This window comes from Rhinatrema bivittatum, chromosome 12 (genome assembly GCF_901001135.1).
Source record: "Rhinatrema bivittatum chromosome 12, aRhiBiv1.1, whole genome shotgun sequence".
Taxonomy (NCBI): Eukaryota; Metazoa; Chordata; class Amphibia; order Gymnophiona; family Rhinatrematidae; genus Rhinatrema; species Rhinatrema bivittatum.
In genome coordinates, this window is record NC_042626.1 from 60,455,743 (window position 1) to 60,479,735 (window position 23,993).

The window sequence follows — 23,993 nt, forward strand, 5'->3', positions numbered from 1 at the left end:
CCGCAGTCCGGTTAGCACTACCCTTGAAAAGGCTGTGTCTTCTCAGGCCTGAACATTCAGGCCACAGAATCTGGAGAAGGTGTGTAAGGAGGACCACGTCACTGCCTGGCAGATGTCGGCAGGAGACAGCAGTCTAGCTTCTGCCCAGGATACTGCCTGAGCCCTAGTGGAGTAAGCTTTAACCTAAAAGGGTACTGACTTTTCTGCTTCTACATAGGCTTCTGTGACCACCACCTTGATCCAGCGAGCTATAGCAGCCCGCAAAGCTGGTTCGCCCTGTCTCCTTCCACTGTGAAGAACAAACAAGCGGTCCTGTCTTGCGCATCTGTTCTGAAACTTACAGATACCACACCAAATGCCTACTGACGTTTAAATGGCAGAGGAGGAGGTACTCTTCCATGTCCTTATGCCTATCTAGGGATGGCAACAGAATGGACAGATGCAAATGAAACTCAGAGACTACCTTGGGCAAGAAGGATGGAACGGTATGAAGTTGTAACGCTCCTGGAGTGATCCAGAAGAACAGTGCGACATGATAATGCCTGTAGTTCAGAGATGCGATGAGCCGAGCATATTGCCAACAGGAACACTGTTTCAAGGATTAATAAGCACAAGGAAAGAATGCACAGCGGTCGAAAGGGGCAATGGGGGGGGGGGGGGCAAAGCCGCGGGTCGGGGCATGCAGGATCCCAATGGTGCAGAAGGCACGGATAGATCCACGTCCCCAGAGGAGTCCCTGACAGGGATTGGCTTGGATGCCCTATGCTTCGGTGCCTGATGGGTCACCGAGGGATCACGGGGCGCCAGCAACAACTGGGTTGGGAGGACACTGAGGAGGGCATCGAGCTGATCCAATAATTGTCTCAACCCGGGCACCACCTGCACCTGTGACGATCTTGGCAACGGTGCTGGCACTGGCATCAGTGGTGGGAGCTCCAGCTCCCTGTCACACAAAGTGCGTCCCATTGCCAGGCACACCTTACATTCAAGCTCTGCCTCAAAAGCCTCTGATGAAAGGGCAGACTGAAAGGAGCGTGGAGAGTCCAGCTTCTCCTTGGGACGCTGAGAAGAGTCTGTGCCCGACACTGGAATGTTGTGAGTGGCCTCGGCCACCAGTCGTGAGGGGGGTAGAGGCCTCCTCTGCCAAGGATGGAGACCGATGGTGGTGCCTCAGATCTCCCAAGGTGCTCGGCCCAGAGGACAAGGATGACGATCCAGAGGTCTGGGACCTAGAAGAAACCGACACAGGCCAATCTCCAGCACCCTCACCCGAAGGCCACGGAGGAGCAGACACCGCCGGAATGAGGATGAATGGTTCCCCCCCAGTCCTTGGGCGTAGATGCCAGAGTGGGAGAATCAAGCTTCCCCGATTCAAAAACCTTTTTCTTGTCCAGCCAGGCACAGTGGCCCTTTAGGGTCATCTGAGCACACAATTCGCAGCCCCGAACATTGTGCATTGCCCCTAGGCATAGGATGCACACGTCATGTGGATGCTTTAAGGACGTAGTCTAAGAGCACTGGAGGGCACCGACAAAAGCCCGAGGCCACTTTGAAGTGCACAGAATACTGCAAGGACATAAAGACCTATCATTAAATATTACCTGAAATACCCATCTATTCAAAGAAGTGTTGTTGTCCAACTCAAACTTATTCTCAATTTATTTAGAAAAAATTTTTTTTAGAAAAAAGTTTTTTTTAAGAAGAAGGATGGAAGTTTCATAAATTTTATTCGGCAATTTACCCAAATGCCTTCATCGGTTTTAATCATTAATACCCACCAACCTCCATTTCTTAAGAATGCATTTTCTAATATTTTGAGTGTGACTCCAACACCCGCATATAACACATTTTTATTTTATTTAACAATTTATATTATTTAAAAATTTACAATTTTTATCTTTATATTTAAAAACTTATACGTGTGTACACACCTCCTAAAATTTATCACTGTCGAAAAAGCCACAAATATACTATATATCTGGCTATTAATATTTGCAAAACTCTGGCGAATATTGATGCAACTTTGAATTTATAAGTAGCTTGTCCTTATAAAGTGTACCGGAAAAGCCGATATTGTTGTCTTTTTCTTTTAACATTCATAGAAATTCGCCAATATGAAGAATGCAAGAACCATTTTAGGTTTTTCAAATGTACTTAGCTTTTCAAGGTCTCCTACATGACCAATATTCAATCGCCATATGCTGGAATAGTATGGCGATATTACGATATTCCTTACGATGTTCCGACTCGTGCAAGTTTCAGCATGCACTGCCTTCCTCAGGAAACTTTTATTCTTTTTTCCTTTCTTACTTGAAACGCTAACACGCAACTGAAATATGTATCTTCTATCGTGCTCAACCAGAGCCTCCTCCCGACGCTCAGCGATGGTTCACGTATACGTTTTTAAATATAAAGATAAAAATTGAAAAAGTTAAATAAAATAAAAATATGAGTTATATGCGGGTGTTGGAGTCACACTCAAAATATTAGAAAATGCATTCTTAAGAAATGGAGGTTGGTGGGTGTTAATGATTAAAACCGATGAAGGCTTTTGGGTAAGTGCCGAATAAAATTTATGAAACTTCCATCCTTCCTCTTAAAAATATTTTTTCTAAAAAAACTTTTTTCTAAATAAATTGAGAATAAGTTTGAGTTGGACAACACTTGTTTGAATAGATGGGTATTTCAGGTAATATTTAATGATAGATTGATGACAACCTGAACCGATTATCTCCATTTAGATACAGTAAGGACATAAAGACTGAGTGGCTTCCTCCTGTGGCAAGGCCTGAGAGGTCAAAAGCTGTTGCACCCAGCGGAGACCCGCCCGTTGCGCAAGGGAGCTACAGATGGTCGCTCGGACCCCTAGGGCAGAGAGCTCAAAGACCCTCTAGAAATCATCCAAAATCTTATAACACTCAAAAACAACCAAAAGATTGAACTAGCTGAAAAAGTACGCAACCTAGGAGTGATAATTGACACTGAACTGAATATGAAACATATACCTTTCAAAATAAGAGAAGCTTACAACAAACTTATGACTCTTAGGAGATTAAAACCCATGCTAACAACAAACAACTTCCGATCGGTGCTACAAGCATTAATCTTTGCAAGCACCGACTATTGTAATGTCCTACTCCTGGGTTTACCATACACAACAATTAGACCACTCCAGATACTGCAAAACACAGCAGCGAGAATTCTGACTGGAAAAAGTAGAAGGGACCATATCACTGATACCCTAATTGAACTACACTGGCTACCCATTGAACAGAGAATACAATACAAATCACTATGTACCATACACAAATTAATCCATATCGAAAAAACAGAATGGCTAAACACTGCACTGAAAGTACACGTCCCCAACAGGAACCTGAGATCCGCAAACAAGGCATTGCTAACTATTCCCGCCATTAAAACTGCAAGACTAACTCAAGTAAGGGATAGAGCCCTATCATTAGCAGGGCCTACATTATGGAACACCATGCCATCAGAAATCAGACTGCAAAAAGACAAACTTCAAAAAGAGCCTAAAAACATGGTTTTTTAAACAAGCATACCACAAAGAGAATGGAGAATAGAATCCAAAGAATTGTAGAAAGCGATGAGTTTGTGCTTTGACACAACACCCCAACTCATGAGTGTTTTTACTTTTAAGCAGCAACAGATAACATGTAAATTATTAATAATTTTGAACCACCCTGATAAACCTAAACACACAACCTCACCTAGCACCTTATAGCTATTATGAAACTCTGTATCGTACCTTACAGGCACCTGTCTAGATGTTAAAATAACAGTTAAACATTATTTTAAGTGCCTTATTGTTAACCGTTGTGACGGCTTCTAGCTTGACAGTATAGAAAAGAATTTAAATAAAAAAAATAAATAAAAATACTACCTCCAGCTTTCGGTCCTGAAGATCCCACAGGCCCGCTCCTCCAGTGACCGGAATAGTCGTACGTTTTGTGACCGCCGATACAGCGGAGTCTACCTTCAGGACCTTGAGAAGATCCAGGAAGTCCTCGGGGAGAGAATAGAGCTTCTCCATTGCCCTGCTGATTTTAGCGATGTTACGGGCGCGTCCCATTCCCTGGCTAACAGTTGCATGAAAGTGGGATGTGTAGGAAAGGCAACAATATCGGCTTTTCCGGTACACTTTATAAGGACAAGTTACTTATAAATTCAAAGTTGCATCAATATTCGCCAATATGAAGAATGCAAGAACCATTTTAGGTTTTTCAAATGTACTTAGCTTTTCAAGGTCTCCTACATGACCAATATTCAATCGCCATATGCTGGAATAGTATGGCGATATTACGATATTCCTTACGATGTTCCGACTCGCGCAAGTTTCAGCATGCACTGCCTTCCTCAGGAAACTTATTCTTTTTTCCTTTCTTACTTGAAACGCTAACACGCAACTGAAATATGTATCTTCTATCGTGCTCAACCAGAGCCTCCTCCCGACGCTCACCGATGGTTCACGTATAAGTTTTTAAATATAAAGATAAAAATTGAAAAAGTTAAATAAAATAAAAATATGAGTTATATGCGGGTGTTGGAGTCACACTCAAAATATTAGAAAATGCATTCTTAAAAAATGGAGGTTGGTGGGTGTTAATGATTAAAACCGATGAAGGCATTTGGGTACGTGCCGAATAAAATTTATGAAACTTCCATCCTTCCTCTTAAAAAAAATTTTTTCTAAATAAATTGAGAATAAGTTTGAGTTGGACAACAACACTTGTTTGAATAGATGGGTATTTCAGATAATATTTAATGATAGATTGAGGACAACCTGAACCGAGCATAAAGGACATAAAGACCGGCAGACACCAAGGGAAAGGGAAAGAGAAAAAAAAAAAACCTCATTGATTGATGAAAAAACTGATGGGGAACCTAAGAGACCCAGTACAGGAAGAAAAAGTGGAAAAAAAAACCCCCACACTTTGTGGAGGGTTTCCTGCAAAAAAGAGCACGAGCTCGAGAACTGTGAGAAGGTAGCTCCACGGAAAAGGAGACTGAAGAAACCCCGCATGGACAGTGGCTGCCGGGCTCCATCCAATTAGGTCACCCACATGAGGACTACCATCCTGCTTGTCCTAGGAGAAGCACTGTTTACTTTAAAACAGTACCTAGTACTAAAAAAACGATGGTGCTTCCATTTTTTCCTGGTGTGATTTACAAGATTACTCCTCCTCCAACAGAAGAACTAGACAGAGATCTGATGAAAGACATCCAAAAAGGTGGGAAAGAAGGGAGAAATGTTGCTCATTGTAGATTTTAACCTGCCAGAAATGGATTAGAACATACCTTCTGCAGAATCTCCAAGAAGTAGAGAAATAGTGGATGCCCTTCAAGGGGCTCTACTCAAACAAATAGTAATGGAACCCATGTGAGAGGTTGTGATAGTCTGCCTAGTACTCACTAATGGGGATAATGTCTCTAATGTCCAGGTAGGTGCCCATGAACACCAGTGATCATCAGTCAGCATGGTTTGATATCACGAATAGATACAGAGAAGTCACACGAAGACCCGAGTTTTGAATTTCACAAATATGGACTTTGTCAAAATGGGGATGTACCTGGCAGAAGAACTGGAAAATTGGGAGAAAATGGGGTAGGCCAAATTAAAAGGAGTTATTATAAAGGCAATAAACCTGTAGGTTAGAAATGTAAACTAAATTAAGAGGAAAAAGAGCCAGTCTGGTTCTCAAAGGAGGTGGCTGACAAAATAAAGGCAAAAAGAACAGAATTCAAGAAGTATAAAAGGATCTTAAAAAGAGGAACACAGGGAAGAATATCTGGTGAAACTGAGGGTGAGGAAGAAAGATCAGGAAAGCAAAAAATCAAGCAGAAGAAAGGATTGCCAAAGAGGTAAAGCAAGGTGACAAAATATGTCAGATATATCAGGGAAAGAAGGAAGACCTGAAGTAGTATAGTGAAACAAAGGTGATAAGAGGCAATGTATAGCCAGAGATGAAGAAATGGCGGAAATATTAAACAAATACTTCAGTTCTGTGTTCACTAAAGAAAACCCTGCAGAAGGACCATTGCTGGGTGACAAGACCATAGATGGTGGTGGGATAGACAAAACTATTTACAGAAGAGAATGTAAGGAAGATCCAGGAAAACTGAAAATGGACAAGGCCATGGGACCAGATGAGGTACATCCCAGGATACTGAGGGAGCTCAGAGATGTGCTGGCAGATCCACTGAAAGACCTATTCAATAGATCCCTGGAAACGGGAATGGTGCCACAAGACTGAAGAAATGCATTTGTAGTCCCTCTTCACAAGGGTGGTAGCAGAGGAGGCTGTAAACTACAGGACAGCTAGTGAGAAAATGAATGGAGACACTGCTGATGTTAGTAAACTTTCTACAATCAGGCAGCTTGTTAGACACAAAGTAGCATTATTCCCACTAGGGGAATGTCCTATCAGATAAATCTGAATTTTTTTTATTAGATGACTAGAAAATTAGATTGAGGAAGAGCACCCGATGTGATCTACTTGCTTTTCAGCAAAGCTTTTGATGCTGTCCCGCATAGGAGGTTTGTGAATAAAACGAGAAGCTTGAGAGTGAGCGCAAATGATGGAGAGGATTACAAACTGGTTGACTGACAAGAGAATGTGTAATGGTAAATGGAACTTTATTCTAAAGAGAGAACAGCATTAAACGGAATGCCACAGGGATCATATTTGGGACCAGTTCTGTTTAACAGCTTTATAAGATATTGCGGAAGGGATAGACAATTTTACTTTTCTATTTGCGGATGATACTAAGATCTGTAACAGTAGACATGCCTAGAGAGAATGAAAAGTGATTTAAGAAAGCTTAAGAGTGGTCAAAGCTATGATTCAAGCAAAAGAAATGCAAGAGTCCTGCATCTGGGGTGCAGTAATCTAAATGCGCTATATATGATGAGGATGAAAGATTAATGTGCACAGACTGGGAAGGGACCTTGGGAGAATAGCTTTGGGTGATCTGAAGGCAGAAAAGCAATACACATTTTGAATGCCTGCCAGATAAGGGGCCCGGAGAAACTGAGTGTGTTAGGGCCCAGTCCCAAATCTGTGCAGCTTCTTGACAAAGGAGATACGAGCCCGTACCTCCCTGTTTGTTGATGTACCACATGGCAACTGTGTTGTCTGTTTGTATGAGAACAGTCTTGTGTGAAAGGCAGTCCTTGAACGCATATAGCGCATAACGTATAGCTCGAAGCTCTAGGAAGTTTATCTGAAAAGTTGCTTCGAGTTTCGTCCAAGTACCTAGAGTCTGTAGATGGCCAATGTGTGCTCCCCAGCCTGAGGTGAATGCATCTGTAGTCAATGTTACTTGCACAATTGGTTGTTGGAAAGGTAGGCCTTTGAGCAAGTTGTGCATGTTTGTGCACCAGAGGAGCGAGGAGTGTAGTTCGTGAGTTACTCGGATAGGGGAAGACAGTAGTTGAATGGCCTGTATCCACTGACTCTTGAGCGTCCATTGAGTGAGTCTCATAGCCAATTTGGCCATAGGAATGACGTGGACTGTGGAGGCCATGTGACCCAAGAGGGTGAGACATTGATGTACTGTTATTTGTGTGCGTGCTCGAAGAGAGTCGGTTAACGAGGCTAGTGTCTGTGCACAGTCCTTTGGTAGGAAGGCTTTTGCTGTTATAGTGTTTAAGTCTGCTCCGATGAACTGCAACCTGTGAGACACTTTGTGAACACTCGAGGTGCTGAGGCAAGGCCGAAGGGTAGTACCCTGTATTGGAAATGTTGAGTACCCACGAGGAATCGTAGATACTTGCGATGAGAGGGGAATATGGGAATGTGAGCGTAAGCGTCTTGAAGATCCAGAGAACAGAGCCAATCTCCCTTTTGAAGTAGTGGTAACATGGTGCCTAGAGAAACCATCCTGAATTTTTCTTCTCTCAGGAATTTGTTGGGATTTCTGAAGTCTAGGATTGGACGTAGGCCTCCGGTTTTCTTTGGAATGAGGAAATAACGGGAGTAGAATCCTCTGCCCTGCTGAGGTCGGGGAACTGGTTCCACGGCCCTGGCTCTCAGAAGGGTGGATACCGACATGATGTTTTTTTTACGAATGCCGGTATATAAAAGTTATAAATAAATAAATAAATAAAAAATTCTGTTTGTAGAATTGTGGATTGGTCTTTTATTGTCCAAAACGAAGTGGGAGGAGTGTCGTTTGGTATAGTGAGAAAATCCAAGTGGTACCCCTGAGATGTGATGGAAAGTACCCACTGGTCTGTGGTTATGAATGCCCAATTGTGATGGAAGAATGTGATCCGACCACCCACTGGTATGTGTGGTGCCAGATTGGTAGAGCGGTTGCTGTTCCCTGGAATCACTTCAAAACCCCGACGTGGATGCTGTCTGTGGAGGGGGTTGAGGTCTGGTTGTTCTCGACTGCCTAGGTTGTGACCGTTGAGGTGGTCTAGATGAATGCCCACGTGTAGGAGGAGGATAATATCTTCGCGGCCTGTAATAAGGACGCTTAGGCTCCTTCCTTGGAAGTCTCTGATGATTGAGACTCTTGAGGCATAGATGACAATTGTTTTAGAGTTTCGGAATGTTCTTTCAACAGAGAAACTGCTTCCTTAACTTTATCGCCAAATAAGTTCTCTCCTACACAAGGGAGATCTGCTAGTTTGTCTTGTATTTCGGGCCTTAGGTCAGATGCCTTAAGCCAGGCCCATCGTCGAGCATTGATACCAGTGGCAGACATCCTGGATGCAGTTTCAAATGAGTCGTACGCTGCACGAACCTCATGTTTACCTGCTTCTAGGCCTTTATAAATATTGGTTGAAAAGGATTCTTGAAGTTGCTGGGGGAGATCCTCAGAGAGTTCCTATATCTGCTTCCATAGGTTCCGCTGGTACTGAGTCATATATAATTGGTAGGCAGCAATCCTGGATACCAACATAGAACCTTGAAACATTTTCCTACCAAGGTTGTCTAGGAACCTGTTATCTTTGCCTGGTGGGGTTGAAGAGTGAGTTTTTACTCTTTTTGACTTTTTCTGCGCTGACTCAACCATCACTGATTGGTGAGGTAATTGAGTCTTTTGAAACCCCGGGATGTGTTGGACTAAGTACGTTGCATCCACTCTTTTGCTGACTGGGGGTATGGAGCAGGGATGTTCCCATAACCTGTGCAATAACTCTACCAGGACTTCGTGGACTGGAACTGCCAAAACTTCCTTGGGTGGGTCCACAAATTGCAGAACTTCTAGTGTCTTTTGTCTGGAATCATCCTCAGTGTGTAATTGGAAAGGGATGGTGTCTGCCATCTCCTTGACAAAATTGGAGAATGAGAGATCCTCCGGAGGAGAACGTCTTCTCTCTTCTGGAGGCGATGGCTCAGAGAGGACTTCCTCTGAGGATGTGTCCGTATCTGTATCTTGCCAAGTGTCCGGTGTATGAGGATGAAGTGGAGTAGAAGGTGTATGCTCCCTTGGCCTGGTTGGACGTTCCAGCAGTTTAGATGGAAGCAATGGTGATATTGGTGGATGAGGACGTGGAAGCCCTGATGGACCGGGGATTGGTTCTGAAGGTGGAAGTTCCTTTGGAATATCCTCTCCAGTGGGTGGTGGTATTGTTGGTTCTGGAGATATTATCGGAATGGCACCGATAATAGTGTCTAGTTTTGCCAGAATCGGTGCAAAGACCGACAAATCATGCATTGGCAGACGGCATCGAGGGCGATGGCGCCAGTGGTATCGATGGTATCGGCAAGGTTATGGGCACTGGCATCGGTGGAAATCGGTGATGTCGACAGTATCGGCAGGTTCATGGGAACCGGAGTCGACAGCATCGGTGGTGTCAGCGATGGCAATGGCCTCGATGGCTGAGGTGGCATCGCAGCTAGGAGCGCATCCTTTACTGCCTGGCGAATATAGTCATCCAGTTCCGCCCGCATAGCTGGTGAGACCAGAGCAGCTATGGGGGGAGGCAGTGAGGGCGATTCCGGTACTTCCCCAGGGCCCTGAGGAAGTACGGTTCCCGGCACAGATATCTGTGGGGATCGCCTCGGTAATGTTTCGTCTCTGCGAGGTTTCTTAGATTGCGATCCCGGAACCCTCGATGGATCACCAGTTGTCAGGTTGATGTCCGGATCGTGTGTCCTCCGATGCTGATGCTTCTGCTTACTTTCGGCGGTCTTTTTGATGATCGACACCGACCTGAATGACGATGTAGATGGGGTTGGCAATGCCCTATCCCCTGCCTCATCGGGTGCTCGCTTTTTTTTTAGCACAACCTTGCGAATCGATCCAGCCAGACACGATTGAGTGGATGTTGACGTCGAAGGCATCAATTGTAAATGGAACAAGTGCTCCATTTTCTCCATCCGGAGTTTTCTCCCTTTTGGCGTCATTTCGGCACACTTTACACAAGCTAACACGTCGTGCTTTTCTCCAAGACACAACACACATTCTAAGTGCGGGTCTGTGATGGACATATTACGGCAGCAGATCGGACATTTTTTGAAACCCGAGGCCATAGTTAAGTCGGACAGCCGTCGACGACTTGAAGGCCAAAAAGACGGTACGGAACTGGCAAAAAACGGATAGAAAAACTTACCGCGATGTTAACACGGGAGACCCCTGCGGTTCTAATGTTTTTCCAAAGTTTTTAAAAACTTTTTTATGAGGTAAATTTTACCTCAGAGGACTCCTAATACCCACGAGGCTAATGGCTCCGCGGAAAAAAGAAGACTGAAGGGAGACCCCTGTGGCCAGGAATATCATGGCATGCTGAGCATGCTCAGTGGGCACACTGTGCCAGTCAAAAGTTTCTAGAAACTTTGACAGAAGTTTTTCCGTATAGGGCTCCATTACTGATGTCACCCATATGTGAGGACTGCACTGCCTCCCCTGGGGCCTGCTCTCTTTACCACAGAATTCGTGATCCTGATGCACAATGTCTATATGGCACGCATGGACTAACTCCCAGACCCCGCGACATGACCTCCACCCGCCAAGGTCCCCAGGACGACGGATTCCCCTGGGGGCGGGCCTCCCGGTGCGGCTTGCGCTACCCCTGGTATTATCCAGCTCTTCCAGCTGGAAAATCCAGAGTACCCTAGGGTCGTCGCATTCCAGCTGAGCCGCGAGCAGTGGGTCATCCATTCCGGGCAATGGATCGACAGGACTAGAGTCTGGAGCCGAGAAGACACCCTCTACCAGGGGTAGCGCAAGCTGCACCCAGGAGGCCCGCCCCCAGGGGAATCCGTCGTCCTGGGGACCTTGGCGGGTGGAGGTCATGTCGCGGGGTCTGGGAGCTAGCCCATGCGTGCCATATAGACATTGTGCATCAGGATCAAGAATTCTGTGGTAAAGAGAGCAGGCCCCGGGGGAGGCAGTGCAGGGAGAGGCCCGGGCTGAACCCCGGGGTCCAGAGGTTGAACCAGCGTTAAGATCTGTGGCTGGCCGTGGAAATAGTCATCCAAGTCCTCCCCCACCCCGGCGATGGCAGCACTAGCTCCGAATTCAAAATGGCCACCGTTCCCGCCATAGACAGGAGCGGGGCCGACCCCGAAATGTGCAGGCGTGCTTGATCGCATGAAGGAGGCCGTCCTGCCGGCTGCGAGGTGCCTAACCACCAGGGAGGCACCTCGTGCATACCCCCTCGCGGGAGAGCCGGGACCCCGGCTTCCCGCATGCCGAACACCGATGCGATCGCGGCATCCACGCTGTGGGGTGGGGGGCACTGCGAGGAAACCTGAGCCGCGGCAGCGGGAAAAAGACGTGTCCGCTGCAACTTCGACACTCTGCTAAGCAAACGTGCTCTAAGCAGCGGGCAGCCCTGAGGAATGCACGTCCCGGGGCCGCGGGTCGGGACACGGCAGGGGGGAGGGTCTGAAGCCTTCAGCAGTCACACCCGGAGAGAGCCGGCTCAGATGAACCTGTAAAATAAATTCGCAAAACACAACTTACCCCACAGAACCCGTGCTGTAGGAGAGAAGGGACAGGCTAGCCCCAGACCACAGAACTGTTTGCAAGTTCGGAGGAGGGAAGTGCCTGTCCAAAGGCTATTAAGCCCTTTTTTTTTTTTTTACAAACTTGATCCATGCCAGAAGAGACAACAGAAAAAACAAAACAGAAAGAGAGCAAGAGAAAAAACTCTATACAATCCTAAGGTGCGTCCAGGCTCCCCTACTCCTATCTGCTGGAGTCAGAAAGATACTGAGAATTCTCTGAGGGTATACTGGCTTAAGTGCCAACACCCTCCGAAGCTTTGTTCTGACTCCATCTGCTGGACGGGGGACATAACCCACCATCTGGACTGATCCTGGTACCTACAGGGAATGTGTACAATTCTGGTCGCCGCATCTTAAAAAAGATATAGCTGCGATGGAGAAAGTACAGAGAAGGGCAACCAAAATGGTAAAGGGGATGGAACAGCTCCCCTATGAGGAAAGGCTGAAGAGGTTAGGGCTGTTCAGCTTGGAGAAGAGACAGCTGAGAGGGGATATGATAGAGGTCTTTAAGATCATGAGAGGTCGTGAACGAGTAGATGTGAATCGGTTATTTACACTTTCGAATAATAGAAGGACTAGGGGGCTTTCTATGAAGTTAGCAAGTAGCACATTTAAGACTAATCAGAGAAAATTCTTTCACTCAATGCACAATTAAGCTCTGGAATTTGTTGCCAGAGGATGTGGTTAGTGCAGTTAGGGTAGCTGGGTTCAAAAAAGGTTTGGATAAGTTCTTGGAGAAGAAGTCCATTACCTGCTATTAATCAAGTTTACTTAGGGAATAGCCACTGCTATTAATTGCATCAGTAGCATGGGATCTTCTTAGTGTTTGGGTAATTGGCAGGTTCTTGTGGCCTGGTTTGGCCTCTGTTGGAAACAGGATGCTGGGCTTGATGGACCCTTTGTCTGACCGAGCATGGCAATTTCTTATGTTCTTAAGACCTGAAAGCTCACCAAGTCCTCTGATGCCCGAGCTTGAGCCCGACGAAACAGTTCAAGGTCATATTCGCTGGTCAGATTCTCCAGCAATGGCTCCCTAGTGTTTCCATAGGTTTCTCGATGTTCCTGAGAGAATTAGAATAAAAATGAACATTAATCTCGCAATAGTTCTCTCCAGTGCTGGCCTGTACAAGGCACAGAATGAAAATAAACAAGACATGATCTTATCAATCTTTCTAAATTAAAAAGGCAGCACAGGGCACAAATGGCAGCTACTTGCTCATCTCCCATGCACCTTCATAACTACACCTTACAAAAAAAATGGAGAAATTACTTACCTGATCATTTCATTTTCCTTAGGGTAGACAGATGGACTCAGGACCAGCAGGTTATTTGATCTTCTGCTAGCAGATGGGAGACGGTGTCAGATTTCAAAGCTAACGTCACTCTAGATATACCCCTGCAGTAACCTCAGCTCGTCCGTATTTTCTTCGAAAAGCCACTAAGGATATATCTTTGCTTAAATAACTTGATTAAAACTTGATAGAACTGGTTCAATTGATTTCAAAACTGGAGACTGCCAGCGCACGCAATCAATTAACGCAGACACTGGACAAACTGTGGGCGTCTTGAACTAGGGGTAAGCAGCAGCTTACCCGTATTTGCTTAGTCTCGAGGTTTGCTTTCAGAGGTCTTCCTTCTCTGGGCAGCTGTGGGTGGGATGCTGAGTCCATCTATCTATACTAAGGAAAACGAAATTATCAGGTAAGTAATTTCTCCATTTCCTAGTGTGTAGCCAGATGGACTCAGGACCAGTAGGATGTACAAAAGTTACTCCTGGACAGGGAGGAGGCTGCCCGTGGCCCACTTAGTACTGCCCTTGCGAAGGCTGTGTCTTCTTGGGCTTGAACATCCAGACGGTAAAACCTGGCGAAAGTGTGTAGGGAGTACCACGTCGCCGCCAGACAGATCTCGGCGGGCGACAGCAGCTTGGTTTCTGCCCAAGAAACTGCCTGGGCCCTAGTAGAATGAGCCTTAAACTGTAGTCATAAGGGCTTTCCTGCCTCTATGTAGGTTGCCTTGATTGATCCAGCGGCTATGGTCGCCCACGAGGCCGCTTCTCTTTGCTTCTTCCCGCTGTGAACAAACAAGCGATCTGTTTTGCGCACCAGTTCCAATCTTTCCAGGTATCGCAACAGGAGTTTGCCAACATTCAGACTGCAAAGAAGGCATGAGTCTTCAGAGTCCTTATATTCATCCGGAGATGGCCTGGTTCAAATGAAACTCGGAAACCACTTTCGGTAGAAAGGAGGGTACGGTGCGCAGCTGTATGGTTCCAGGAGTGAACCTAAGAAATGGTTCCCGACAGGATAGTGCCTGTAGTTTGGAGATGAGACGAGCTGAACATATTGCCACCAGGAATACCGTCTTCAATGTTAAGAGGAGTAGTGACAGCGCGATGGTCTGAAGGAAGCCCCTGCTAGAAAGTCTAATACTAGGATTGAGATTCCATAGAGGCACCGGCCACTCTAGGAATGGTCGGAGTTTAACCCCTTTCAGGAAGCAGGACAAGTCTGGATGGGTTGATAGCCAGATACCGTCCACCTGCTCTGAAGCAGGCAGTGCAGCTACTTGGACCTTGATAGAGTTGAGTGACAACCCCTTCTTCATACCATCTTGTAGGAACTCCAGAATTATGGGGATCTTGGTCGTCAGCAGGAGTATCCCACGGTCCTCGCACCAGGCTTCGAATACTCTCCAGATCCGTATGTATGACAAATGTTGAAAACTTGTGCGCGCGGAAGAGGGTGTCAATCACAGCCTTCGAGTAACGGCGCTTTTCAGGTGAGTCCTCTCAAGGGCCAGACCGTAAGAGAATCAAGATGGATCTTCGTGAAGAATCGGGCCCTGCCGGAGAAGGTTCCTGTGTGGAGGAAGGCACAGAGGGCTCCCCCCGCAAGGAATCTTTGCATGTCTGCGTACCATGAGCGTCTTGGCCAATCAGGGGCCACTAGTAGAACTAGTCCCCTGTGATGTTCTATCTTGTGGATGACCTTGCCCAGTAGTGGCCATGGGGGGGGAGGGGGGGGGGGGCATAGGTAAATCTTCCTGTGGCCAAGTCTGGACGAGACCGTCGATCCCTTGGGAGTATGGCTCTCGTCTGCGGCTGAAGAACCTGGGGACTTAGGCACTGAGATAGGTGGCCAGTAGATCCATAGCTGGGAGGCCCCAGCGATTTACTATCAGTTGGAAGGCTGTGGTCGACAGCATCCATTCCCCCGGGTCCAGGCTCTCTCTGCTGAGAAAGTCTGCTGAGACGTCTTTTCCTGCAATGTGGGAGGCCGAGATAGGAAAATTGGTTCTTACCTAATTTTCGTTCCTGTAGTACCATGGATCAGTCCAGACAGTGGGTTGAGCCTCCTGTCCAGCAGATGGAGACAGAGAAAAACTGAAAGGGTATCCTATATCAGGTCAGAGCCCCCCACCCCCACTGCGTCCCTTCAGTATAAACATTTTCAAAGCAGAGAAATATTAAGATAACTGGATTAAGACCAAGCAAGTAACATTAACTAGAAATTTGAACAATTCCTTTGAACAATTCAAAACCTTGAAAAAAAAAAAACCCGCTCTTCCCCATTTATCTATCAAATAAATACTTCCAGTGCCTTACATTTCTGAAAGGAAGCAACTATATCCAAAATTCTGTAAAGGAAGAAAAAAACTTCGAGCAGACGAAATAGAGAAAATGTAGCCTGGGCGGGAGTCTGGGCTGATCTGTGATACTACAGGAATGAAAATTAGCAGGTAAGAACTAATTTTCCTTTCCCTGTATGTACCCGGATCAGTCCAGACAGTGGGATGTACCAAAGCTTCCCAAAGTAGGGTGGGACCGAGATAGTCCCACTCAAAGTTCTTGCCTGCCGAAGGAGCCAAACACTGGCCTGAATTTAGAGGCGGTAATGGCGAGCAAAGGTATGCAGAGACTTCCAGGTAGCCGCTTTGCATATCTCTTGTAGTGAGACCAACTGACTCTCTGCCCAAGATGTAGCTTGCGAACGCAACGAATGGGCCTTCAAGCCCTCTGGAACCGGCCGGCCCAGACAGATATACGCTGACGCAATTGTCTCCTTTAGCCACCTAGCAATAGTAGCTTTAGAAGGCTTATTTCCCTTATTGGGTCCGCTCCACAAGACAAAAAGATGATCAGAAACCCGGAATTCGTTTGTGACCTGCAAATATCGCAGTAGAACTCTTGACATCCAATTTCTGGAGTTCTCCACCAGGCATGCTGGCGATCTCCTCAGAAGAGAAAGTCGGAAGCTCCACGGACTGATTCATGTGGAAGGAGTAAACTACCTTCAGTGGGAAAGATGGGACTGTTTTGAGGGAAACTCCTGACTCAGAAAAACGAAGACATTCTCCTGGCCGAGCATACAAGAGACATATATAAGGTCAGGTCCTTAAGAGTTGTCAAGACTCAAAACCGCACACCATACCTTCACAAGACAAAGGGCATTCTCCATCGCTGGCCCTACCCTCTGGAACTCTCTACCCACTAATCTACGTCTAGAGCCTTCCCTCCTTAATTTCAAAAAAGGAATCAAAACATGGCTGTTCAAACAGGCCTACCCCGATTCGAACCAAACCTAGTCTAACCCTTACCTCCCCTTCTCTCCCTCTGCCTGCCATCCGCCCCCCCTCCCACCCCACCCGTTATCCCTACCCGCTGCCTTCTTCCCCGCCAGTATTCAAAGACTGCGACCACATAAGGTAGTACATTGTATAAGATTGCTCCTACGTATCCTTGGCTATTTTGTATCAATGGCTATTTTGTAATTATAAGATTGTATAAATTGTAAGTTCGCTTATACTCATTTCTGGTAGTGTAATCACTTATAGTGGCTTCTTAACATATAATTGTTCCTCTAATTTTCCATTGCCAGCTATTTTTCCTTCTTTACTCTCCCTCCCTCTCCTTCTAGCCTTCTCCCCTCCCTGTTCAATGTAATTTCTCCAACTTTGTTAATTGTAATCCAGCATGATGTTCCACACGAATGTTGGTGTATAAAACCTTATAAATAATAATAATAATTGTCCACTGAAGAGGTTCGAAGGGCGCCTCGCAGAGAACACGAAGCACCAAATTAAGACTCCATGACGGACAAGGAGCCCGAACGGGTGGGTTCAAATGCTTAGCACCCTTGAGAAAACTAACAATATCCGGATGGGCCGCCACCGCGCAACCATCGATGTTCCCTAGGAGGGATCCAAGGGCAGAGACCTGCACCCGCAACAAACTGAAGGACAAACCTTTAGAGAGGCCCTTCTGAAGAAAAGAGAGAACCAGAGACATCGAAGCCTTTCACGCCAGAACAACTGCCTCAGAACACATTCTCACACACTCTCCAAACCCGAATATAAGTGAGGGAGGTGGAAGTCTTACGTGCCTGTAACAGAGTGGATATAACTTCCTCCTTATAACCTTTCAGTCTGGGTCGATGTCCCTTCCGGGATAGTAACCTGCCAGGCTCAGCCACAAAGTCCTCCTCTCAATGAAATGTGGCCGGCCCACTCCTCCGTTCTTAACTTAGGTGGACGTCTGTCCCTGTTTGCCGAGGAATGGGCCAAAATCACAATGGATCAGTGGGTCCTCAACGTGATCAAAAACGGCTACGCATTAGTTTGCTCGAGACATCCCAGACCACTATCTAGTTTCTCCCTGCGGAAGTCGGAAGTGCCCAGAGGTGTCACTCTTGGCCGCCTGCAAGACCTCGGAGCCATAGTCCCTGTTCCCTTGCAGGAACAGGGGTCTGGCCAGTATTCCATCTACTTTGTCGTACCCAAGAAGGACAGCTCTTTTCGCCCCTTTGGAAAGATCCTCGCGTTCTGGTGTTATACCGGCGTTGCCCTCTGAAACGAGAGCGCGAGGGAAAAAAGGACTTCGACTGTTTAGGACGGTCCTCCGGCAGCTTATGAATCTTGTTGTCCTCCAAAGATTTAATAAGCTGTTCAAAGTCCTCACCAAAAAGCAGCTTACCCTTGAAGGGCAGCGTGCCTAACTGCGACTTAGAGGAAGGATCTGCCGACCAGTTTCGCAGCCAAAGAAGTCTCCTGGCCGACACCACTGAAATCATAGCTCTGGCCTGCACCTGGAGGAGATTGTAGAGGGCATCAGCCCCATATGCAATGGTGCCTTCCAGTCACTCTGCCTGTTCCACCTCTGCAGATGGGAGGTCCTGGGTGCTGAGTAGTTGTTGAACCCACCTGAGGCTTGCCCGCTGCATGAGACTGCTACAGACTGTCGCCTGAACTCCTAAGGCCAGGACCTCAAAAATCCAGTTGAGATGCAGCTCCAGGTTGCGATCCTGAGTGTCCTTTAATGCCGTAGCCCCCACCAGCAGAATGGTGGTTCGCTTGGTGACTGCGGAGACAGAGGCATCCACCTTGGGAACTTTAAGCATCTCTAAACATTGATCAGGGAGGGGATAGAGTTTTTCCATTGCCCGACCCACCCAGAGACCTGACTCCGGCGACTCCCATTCCTGGAGGAGAAGCTGCATGAGCATAGGATGGAATGGGAACATACGTGAAGGAGTCCTGCCAGGATAGGGCCTATGTTTCCTGGAGCAGCGGCAGACACTGATTTGTCAGGTGGAACCTCAATCCCCAGTTCCTCTAAGACAAAAGGGATGAACGGATCTAGCTCCTCTCTTCAGAACAATCGCGGGTCGTCCCCCTCAATGGGAGGATTGGAAAGAAGTAAATCTGTATCCAGATCAGGATCGGGGGTAGGGGAGGGCTGGGGAGGATCAGGAGAAGTTGGATCACCCAGGATTGTCCGAACCCTAACTGACCCCTGTGGATCTAGAACCTTATGGGGCTGGGAAAGGGGTAACAGAGGGAGTTTTGCTGGCGGAGAGTCCGGGGAGGGATCATCCTCCTCCTACAGGCTGGCTAAATAGGACTTGTGCATGAGAAGCACAAAATCAGTAGAAAACAGAGGTTTTGACTTCCTGGGTAAAGTGGGAGGGGGAACTATGGCACCCCCGTCCGGGGAATCAACAAGGCTTAAATTCGGCGGTGATTCCGGGGGGGGGGGGGGGGGGGGGAAATCGGGCTCCCCTCCCCCCTGCAGCTCCGAATCCATAGGCAGAGCAGGGCTCAAAATGGCCACCGTTCCCGCAGCTTTCTGAGTGGGAAGCGGCTTAGAAACACGCTTGGCGGCCCCACCCCAGACCGCCGACCATGCCGCCGCTGCATAGGGACCCTCTCCTCCGGGCAAACATAGCACACAGCCCACTGTGGGAGAGCCGCGAGGCAGGCTCCCCGCAGGCTAGGCAACCCGCTGAACGCAGCATGCGTTCAGCGGGTTGCCTAGCCTGCGGGGAGTTTAGACTGACTGCAAGCACAAGCGTAAGCAGAAGACTGAACCCTGCTCCGCTGCTGTCCCGGCACACAGAGTTAGAAAAAAAACATGGGGAGCTGTGCTGTAGGAGATCGATTCACCTTTTCTCCCTTTATTTTATTTATTTATTTTATTTATTAATAACCTGTCCTTTCTCTTCCTTCTCCGCCAAGTTCTTATCACCCTGTTATATGTAACTGCCTTTTCCGCACCATTGTTATAGTTTATGTTTACTATGCACCCCTGTTTTATGTGAACCAGCATGATGTGACTGCTGTCTCGAATGCCGGTATATAAAAATCTGAAATAAATAAAAATAAAAATTTATTTTTATAATTGCCCAGTATAATGACCCAGTATCACAAAGCACAGAAAACGCTGGTGATCTTGATGAACAGGAATGTGAAGGTAGGTTTCGGAGAGGTCCAGGGAGATTAGAAACTCTCCTGGTTGTACTGCCATTATGGAGCGAAGAGTCTCCATGCGGAAGGGTAGTATCCACAGATGACAGTTGATGTTCTTGAGATCCAAGATGGGTCGGAATGATCCTTCCTTCTTGGGAACGATAAAATAGATGGAATAGCGCCCTGTATTTTGTTGGGGTGTAGGAACCGGAGTTATTGCCTTCAGACTGAGTAGTCTTGTCAGAGTGGCTTCCACTGCCAGTTTCTTGGTGTGGGAGTGGCAGGGTGACATCATAAATTTGTCTCGAGGGATGCTGCGGAACTCCAGAGAGTAACTTTCTCAAATGATGTTCAGTACCCATTTGTCCAACGTGATCTCGACCCATCTTTGGTAGAAGAGGGCAAGTCGACCCCCCCCCTATTTCCTCTTCCTGTGGATGGGTCGGCCCATTCTCATTGGGGAGCCCGGCTGGAGCCTGCCCCCGGGCCTTTTCCTCCCTTGATCTGTTGGTTCCGAAAGGGCTGGGACCTTTCAGAGGGACGAGGTGTCTGGAACTGCGAGTTCCTGTAGGGTCTAAAGCATTGCGAACCTCTGCCCTTGGTTCTTCTCGTGGAGGGGCACTGAGATCTTTTACTCCTGTCTTCTGGTAGCCGAGGTACTGGGGATTCACCCCATTTGCTGGCTAACTTCTCCAATTTGCTTCCGAACAAGAGAGATCCTTTAAAGGGCATTCTTGTGAGATTCGCTTTGGAGGTCGCGTCAGCAGACCAATTCCTTAGCCATAGTTGTCTTCTGGCTGCCCCAACCGAGGCATGCGTCCGTCAGGAAGGCTGCTGCAGGTTCCATCGTCTCACCGGTATACGTTCCAGAGTTATTTGCCTCTCTCGAGAGGAGTAAGCAGGACCATGCCACCAGTGCACAGCAGGAAGCAATCTGCAGTGTCAATGCTGTTGCATCGAAGGCCTGCTTTAGAATGGATTCCAATCGTCTATCCCAAGTATCCTTCAATGCAGCCCCTCCCTCAACGGGGATGGTTGTTCACGTTGAGACGGCACAGACCATGCCATCCACTTTCGGGAAACGCAGGCATTCCTTGGCTTCAAAGGCCCGACCCCTTTGAAGCTGGCCTCCAGGGCATCCCACTCCAGATCAATCAGTTCCTGGATGGCTTCCATCATTGGGAAGCAGCATGAGGCTTTACGAAGGCACACCAGGATGGGGGTTCGTCTTTGGTTCCGCCATAGGATCCGTGCCTGGAATATCCAGAGTCTGGGAAACAAGGGATGGTAATTCATCCTTGTGGAAGAAGCAAAGCATGGTGTCTGGGTCCCCGTCAGGGAAATTCTTGGTTAGGTGAGGCATCCGAGCAGGGCCGGGAAGATTTTGTGCTTCCGGCAGGGGTTGAGCCTGGGGTGCAGCCGGGGCTGATTGCGCCTGAACGAAGGCTTGCAGCCCTTAGAAAAATTCTAACCAGGAGAAGGTCCCTGGGTCCATGTTAATCCCAGAGGGAGTCTGAGTAGGGGCCCCTGAAGTGCCCTCTTGTGGAGAAGCCATCTCGGAGATGCATAGATCCGGGGAGCTATCGTCTGTAATCATTCCGGACCAATCCCCAGACAACAAGGGACCAGGTTTTGGTTCCCCCTGGGCTTCCTCGCAATGCTGACACAAGCAGGACTCTAGTTCAGGCTGCACGGCTCTTATGCGGCAGGCTGTGCAAAGAGAGTGCCTTCTGGGGCACCGGTGCCATAGCCTCTATGTCTAGACGCACAGGTAATGAGCTTCAATGCGCGCGTGTGGTTGTAAGCACAGCTATGCGTGTAGTTGTGCATGCGGCTGTGAGCTCAATTGTGCGCGCGTCTATATTCGACTCGCACAAGTTAGGCTCATCGGCCGCCAGGCCTGCCCCGCGCATACCTCCGGTCGAGAAGGGAAGATGGCGTCAACGCCCCCCGTGCATAAGATGGCGCCCCCGAGGGTCTCCACGTGGACCCCTGCACCAGGTCGGGGCCTAGCCCAACCAGGGCTGATCAACCCGTCTGTGCTCCCTTTCTACCTCGCTGGAAGGAAAAACAGAATTGGTAAGGAAATCCGAGCCTCTGAGACCGTAGAGACCTGAATTTAGGTCTCGGCGCTTACAGATCGTGTGCCAGGACGGTCTCCAGCTGCGGGGGGAGAGGGCTCCGCCTTCACCGCCGTGCTCGGATGTGCACCCGCTGCCTTTCAGCCACTCTGGGGGTTAAGTCCACGCTGGGAACCGGCTACCGGACCAAGACACACCTCTGAGGGATATCTGAAACACCTCAATAATTCTCAACTGGGGGAGGGACCCTTAGGTTTCACTGCAGGAGAGCGGGGCTCGATCTTCTTTAAAGGTAAAATTTTGTTTCTTTTTGTTCTTTGCTGTAATTCTTAACACTATTCTAGTGTGTGGGATAGTGTCTGCATCTGCTAGGATGCAGAGAGATACTGAAGAGCTGAGGTTACTGCAGAGGTATACCTAGAGTGACGTCAGCTTTGAAATCTGACTCCGTCTCCCATCTGCTAGCAGAAGAGCACATAACCCACTGGTCCTGAGTCCATCTGGCTACATGCTAGGAAAGTATCCAATACAGCATGTTCCCTTGCACCAAATTTTTTGGCCTTCTGTTTGCATCAGTTACCTGCCTTCCATACCTCTAGAAAGAGACAGCTATCTGTCCCTCCACTATTTCATTATCACCAAGCCACAGTGTCTGTCCCAAAATACCCACTTCCTACTCAAATGCCTAGTAGTCATCCCTCAATCTTTCACATACCATGTATTTCTCCTTTTGCTCCTTGGTGAGGCCAGAGTTTCTTTTCTTGCGCAGCTCTGCCACCTTCTCTTTGTAGCGTATCTGCCTTTCTGTGGGTGCCTAGAGGAAAAAATAAAAAGGAAAAATGATAAACACATTGGGATACAAATGATTCTTCAACTCAACAACACATTAAGCAAATGCTGCAGAGCTCTTTCATCACCTTCACTGCTGAACTTCATTGTCTCAAGAAGCCAAGAAGAAATAGTTGCATTGAAGAAAGTATGGAGAAGAGCAACCAAAATGATAAAGGACATTGAAGGCTCACCTATGAGGAAAGGCTAAAGAGATATGGGTTGTTCAGCTAGGAGAAGAGACGGCTGACAGGGGATATTGATAAAAGCCTATCAAATCATGAAAAGACTACTACAAGCAAACGCGAATCGTTTATTTCCTCTTTCAGATAAAAGGACTAGGGGGCACTCCATGAAGTTAGCAAGTAGTACATTTAAGACTAATTGGAGAAAATTCTCACACAATCAAGCTCTGGAATTCACTGCTGGAGGATGCGGTTAGTGTGCATGGGTTTAAGAAAGATTTGAATAAGTTCCTGGAGGAGAAGTCCATTAACTGCTATTAATAAAGTTGACTTAAGGAATGGCCTCTGCTATTACTGGCATCAGTAGCATGGGATCTTCTTGGTGTTTGGGTACTTGCCAGATTCTTGTGGCCTGGTTTGGCCTCTGTTGGAAACAGGATGCTGGGCCTGATGGACCCTTGGTCTGACCCAGTATGGTAATTTCTTATGCTCCTATAACAAACTGAAGGAGGCCTCTGCACCAGCACCCTTGTAACACAGCATTAACACTGATACAAAGGAAAGTTCTGCACTAGCCATATTCCTGTAGGTGCAGCATTAACATTCATCCCAAGGAATCACCTTCGCAAGCACTCTTCCTCAGGACAGAGGTAAAAAGGAGAGTCCATAATCAGCACTTTCCTACAGAGTGATACTGCAGCAACACAGGATTAGATTTAAGGAAGAACAGAAGTTAGTCATGTTCAACCTATTTAGCTGTCTCCCTCTGGAAGCTCCCTTGAGGTAAAACAAAGCTGGAAAGTGAATGCTTAGAAGTCAATATTTGAAAGGGTTTGCCAGCTTACTTTTCAAGTAATCCATACAAACACCATCTCCCATTTTAGCCAGTTAGTTATTACCCAGTTAAAATTTAGCCCGTTAAAAAAGGTGGCATGGGGGCATGGCTAAAGTTTATTCAGCGAGCACGGAGGACGTCCCAGGCTAATTCATCCTTCTTTGTTTTGTTTTTAAAAAATTTATTAATCGCTTAACACAACTGGCCTAAGCGATATACATAATAACACACACAAAATTACAATAAACATTTAACAAAGACTAAAGTAAACAATTTACATTTAAATTAACATCAAATAAAACATTGTCACAATTTGTATAAGAAGTAG

The 23,993-nt window shown here is 47.2% G+C and overlaps 1 protein-coding gene across 7 annotated transcripts in view; it reads right to left on the minus strand.

Annotated features, from left to right (window-relative positions):
* The window catches only part of KAT7 (lysine acetyltransferase 7), a 146,685-nt gene that overhangs the window by 71,405 nt on the left and 51,287 nt on the right, over nucleotides 1-23,993 (minus strand). For all 7 annotated transcript variants that reach the window (XM_029573002.1, XM_029573005.1, XM_029573003.1 and 4 more), the window contains 2 exons: nucleotides 22,533-22,631; nucleotides 12,942-13,052 (listed from right to left, as the gene is read on the minus strand). In XM_029573002.1, coding sequence (XP_029428862.1) covers nucleotides 12,942-13,052; nucleotides 22,533-22,631 — 210 coding nt within the window. The remainder of the gene's footprint in view (nucleotides 1-12,941; nucleotides 13,053-22,532; nucleotides 22,632-23,993) is intronic.